A 4,292-nucleotide genomic window follows, 5' to 3' on the forward strand; every position below is an offset into this window, starting at 1 on the left:
GCTACACATCTAAATTTTTCAAATCTGCTTGGTCTATTATAGGTCCTGATGTTAGAAATGCAATACATGATTTTTTTGATAGGGTTTGAATGCTTAGGGCTGCTAACTGTGCTTTAGTCACTCTTATCCCTAAAACCCCTAATGCAAAAACCATGAAAGACCTAAGGCCTATTGCTTGTTGTTCCACCCTGTATAAAATCATCTCAAAAATCCTCACCAATAGGCTTAGCAAAGTGATTAGCAATGTTGTTGATTATAGCCAATCAGCCTTCATTCCTGGAAAAGTCATTCAGGATAATATCATCATTGCTCAGGAAATTATTAGGACCTATAGTAGGAAACACATCTCCCCTAGATGCACAATCCAACTTGACATCCAAAAAGCCTATGATTATTTATAATGGAATGCCCTTGAAGATATCATGAGAGAGATGAATTTCCCCCAACAATTTATCACTTGGATTATGGTGTGCATTAAAACTGTGTCTTATAGATTCAATTTAAATGGCCATCATAGTGAGTACTTACAAGCTAGAAGGGGCCTCAGACAGGGTGATCCAATATCCCCTTTGTTGTTTGTCTTGGTTATGGAATACCTCCATAGATGCTTGAGGAAACTTCAAGACAATCCAGAATTTAAATTCCACCCTAAATGTGAGAGACTAGGTATAACTAGTATTTGTTTTGCTGATGACCTGATGCTTTTCACTAGAGGGGATGTGAGATCTGTACAACTCATGATGGACATTATCACTCAGTTTTCTGCAGCAACAGGCCTCAAAGCTAGCCCAACAAAATGCAGAGTTTATTTTGGGGGAGTTGGTGAAGAGGTTCAACAAAGTATTCTGAGCATTACTGGCTTTATAACTGGCAGTTTACCATTCAGATACCTGGGAGTTCCACTCATGAGTAGGAGTCTGAATGTTAACATGTGTAGGCCCTTAATTGACAGGATCACTGCCAAGATAACACATTGGACTGCAAAGCTCCTTAGCTATGCAGGGAAGCAACAACTTGTGAAAAGTGTACTCTTTGCTATTACTAATTTTTGGATGCAGGTTTTTCATTTGCCTAAGTGTGTGACCAAACATATAGAAGCTATCTGTAGAAGCTTTGTATGGAGTGGTAAAGCTGAAGTTACAAGGAAAGCACCTGTTTCTTGGAAGAAGGTGTGTGAGCCAAAAAATGCAGGGGGCCTCAATATCACATCACTGAGTGAATGGAATACAGCTACTTTGGGGAAACTCCTTTGGAACATTCAATCCAAAGCTGACAAGATGTGGGTGAAGTGGGTGAATATATACTACCTCAAGAACCAGAACTTCATGACCTGGCAACCGAAAAATGATTGTTCTGTTTTGATGAAGAGTTTAGTAGCTTGCAGGGACCAAATCACACAAACCACATACTGGCAGCATGTTTTACAAGATGGGTGCTATAAAACCTCGAGGATGTATCATAGTCTAAGAGGTGACAGAGAACAAGTGCCATGGAGAAAGATTGGATTCAAAAACCTGGCCAGGCCCAGGTCTCAATTCCTAATGCGGCTGGCACTTTTGGACAGAATAAATACCAAGATCAGAATCCAGAAGTTTGGCATCCAAACTGATCTTCAATGTGTTTTCTGTGCTGAACAGGAAACAATCAATCATCTATTCTTTGACTGCAGGTGGACTAGAGGTGTCTGGGTTCAAATGCTACAATGGATAGGCTGCCAACACAATCCTGGTAACTGGCATGATGAGAAACTATGGCTAACCAGGGAAGCAAGCAAGAAAGGCTGGAGGAGACAAATTCTTAAGGCTGCAGCAACTGAACTTGTGTATGCACTATGGCAGAATAGAAACTCCATAGTATTTGCTCAAGGGACACGTGACGATCATATTTTAGATAGAGTTAAATTCATTGTTTATACAAGATGTTGTAGGCATAGAATTCTTGTTACTCATTTTGATGAAAACACTCTCTGCGTAGAGTAGGTTTATTTGTAACCGGGCTCTTTGGAGCGGTTTGTACTTCATGGTTTTTTGGAAATAAAGCTTATTTGATTCCAAAATAAATAAATAAATAAATGTTTTCCATTTGGAAATAATTCCATATGTTATATCCATACAACAAAAATAGAACACAATAAATTCTTTATAAGATATAAACAAATAATATCCTAATATTTTCATCTTTTCACGCTCTACACATTGATTATATTTGATTACACACAATGACAACAAAACAATAAATATATTGATTTCCCATGTATTAATTTAACAATACTATTTTAAAATGCAATAAATAATAGAAATAAAAAACAAATTAAACAATATATTATACTTTCCCAAGTTTGAATTAATTTTTCTTAAAAATAATTTGATAAATTTCTCTATAACGTTTTTAATCTTTTTAATGTGTACCTATAATTTTACTAGAATAAAAATTTTTTAACAAATTTATTATATATTTTATTTTTATACTTTAACTTACTAGTTTTTAACATTATTTAGTTTTGGATATTTACATAAATGATGTTTTATATAGCAAGTTCTAGAATGAAAATGACATCATTTTTTTTAAAGGATAGATTCCTCCAATTTGAATTTAATCTATGTAATTATTTTATTTTTTAATATATTTTATAGGGTTTAAAAAAACAATATTACAAATATTTTAAATAAGAATTACTTATAGTACTTGTATTTTATTATGATATTATTGTGATATCTCTTGTTTTAAAAAGTTTCATATTTTACTTTTGTAGATTTTATTATATTTTATATTTTGGAGGCTTTTAAATTACACCTCATAACAATAGTGTTATTTTATGATGCTTAGTTAAAGGTATACCTTTCATATGAAAAGTGTTTGGCATATAATAAGATATTTTATGAGAATTAGGAAATATGGTCAAAATATATATCAAGAAAAAAATTTATTTCAAGATTTTCATTTCAATCAAACAAATATAAAAAGAAGTCACTCTCATTTTTCAGTTTTTCACTTAAAAATTACATGCGAAAGTATCTTGAAATAGATAGTAAAATAAGTTTTTTATTGGAAAATAAGAAAATGATCTGAGGTGTTTTCTCAAACAATGTAGACTCTCTGTTCTAATTTTAAAAATAGGGTCACTAGAAAGAAACAAAAATCTCTTAAAATTCATAATTTATTTAAATTGAAAATAAAATTATAAATTAAAGAAATTACGATATGACCTATAAGTGTGAAATTATAAATTTGATTCATATAAGTTGGATAGTTCGTAACATTCCTGCCAATATAATTTTTTATTTAGTTCTTTTCATTTCTCACCTGCTTATCCAAAACTTTTATACTCAGATGTACTACGATATAATTTTGGTATATAATCTATACTAATATTTATCATATAAATATACGTAAAAAAATTTAAGAACTTAATTAGTTTATAAAAACTATGTTGGTTTAAATTAGATTATTAGAAAAAACTATTAATGCAACTTAATTTTCTAGTCTACTATCTATTTAGTTAAATTGATATAATCATAAATAATAATAAGTTTGCTAATCTATTATTATTTTATTATAAATTAAAACCGAAAAGTAAATCTATTAAATATAACATATCTATATATCAAAGAAATCAAAACAACAAATCAAAACACAAACATCAATGTGTAATATTTATTTATGAAAATGAAAACAAATAAGTTAAAAGTTTTATAGGATTATAACTTTTAAATTTTAATTCTGATTAAAAATCCGTGATCTAAATACCTAATTTTTGAAACTAAAAAATTGAATTTTTTTAAAATTTAAAAAAGAAATAATATGTAAAATTTTAACAACTAAAATACTTCAATATTAAATTAGGAACTTGTTGCAACAATAATGTAACACCCAAATTCTACCCAAGCATTTAGGTGCAAATATCAGAGTATAAAAATTAAATCCATATAAACAATTAGGGTATTACACTTAAGGAACCACATCACCAAAAATGACATACTCGCAAAAGATGCGTAACACAAATAATCAAAGAGGAAAGATTCTCATAAACACTTGACAGTATCACACACACACACACACACACACACACACACACACACACACACACACACACACACACACACACACACACACACACACACACACATATATATATATATATATATATATATATATATATATATATATATATATCGGTATACAGAATATCCACAGTATTCCTCCAAAATACAACGTATGAGAAGGTATCCAAAATACATAATATGAATACATCCAAAGGATCAATTATACATTAAAAAGATCCTATAAGCATC

At 30.2% G+C, this 4,292-nt stretch overlaps 1 protein-coding gene across 1 annotated transcript; it reads left to right on the top strand.

Moving 5' to 3' along the window:
* The first annotated feature begins 464 nt into the window (after positions 1-464).
* Positions 465-1,979, top strand: LOC131637714 (uncharacterized). The gene has a single exon (XM_058908320.1). It carries the CDS (start codon positions 465-467, stop codon positions 1,977-1,979), a length of 1,515 nt encoding a protein of 504 aa, XP_058764303.1.
* The last annotated feature ends 2,313 nt before the right edge of the window (positions 1,980-4,292 follow it).

Source organism: Vicia villosa, unplaced genomic scaffold (assembly GCF_029867415.1).
Source record: "Vicia villosa cultivar HV-30 ecotype Madison, WI unplaced genomic scaffold, Vvil1.0 ctg.002074F_1_1, whole genome shotgun sequence".
NCBI lineage: Eukaryota > Viridiplantae > Streptophyta > Magnoliopsida > Fabales > Fabaceae > Vicia > Vicia villosa.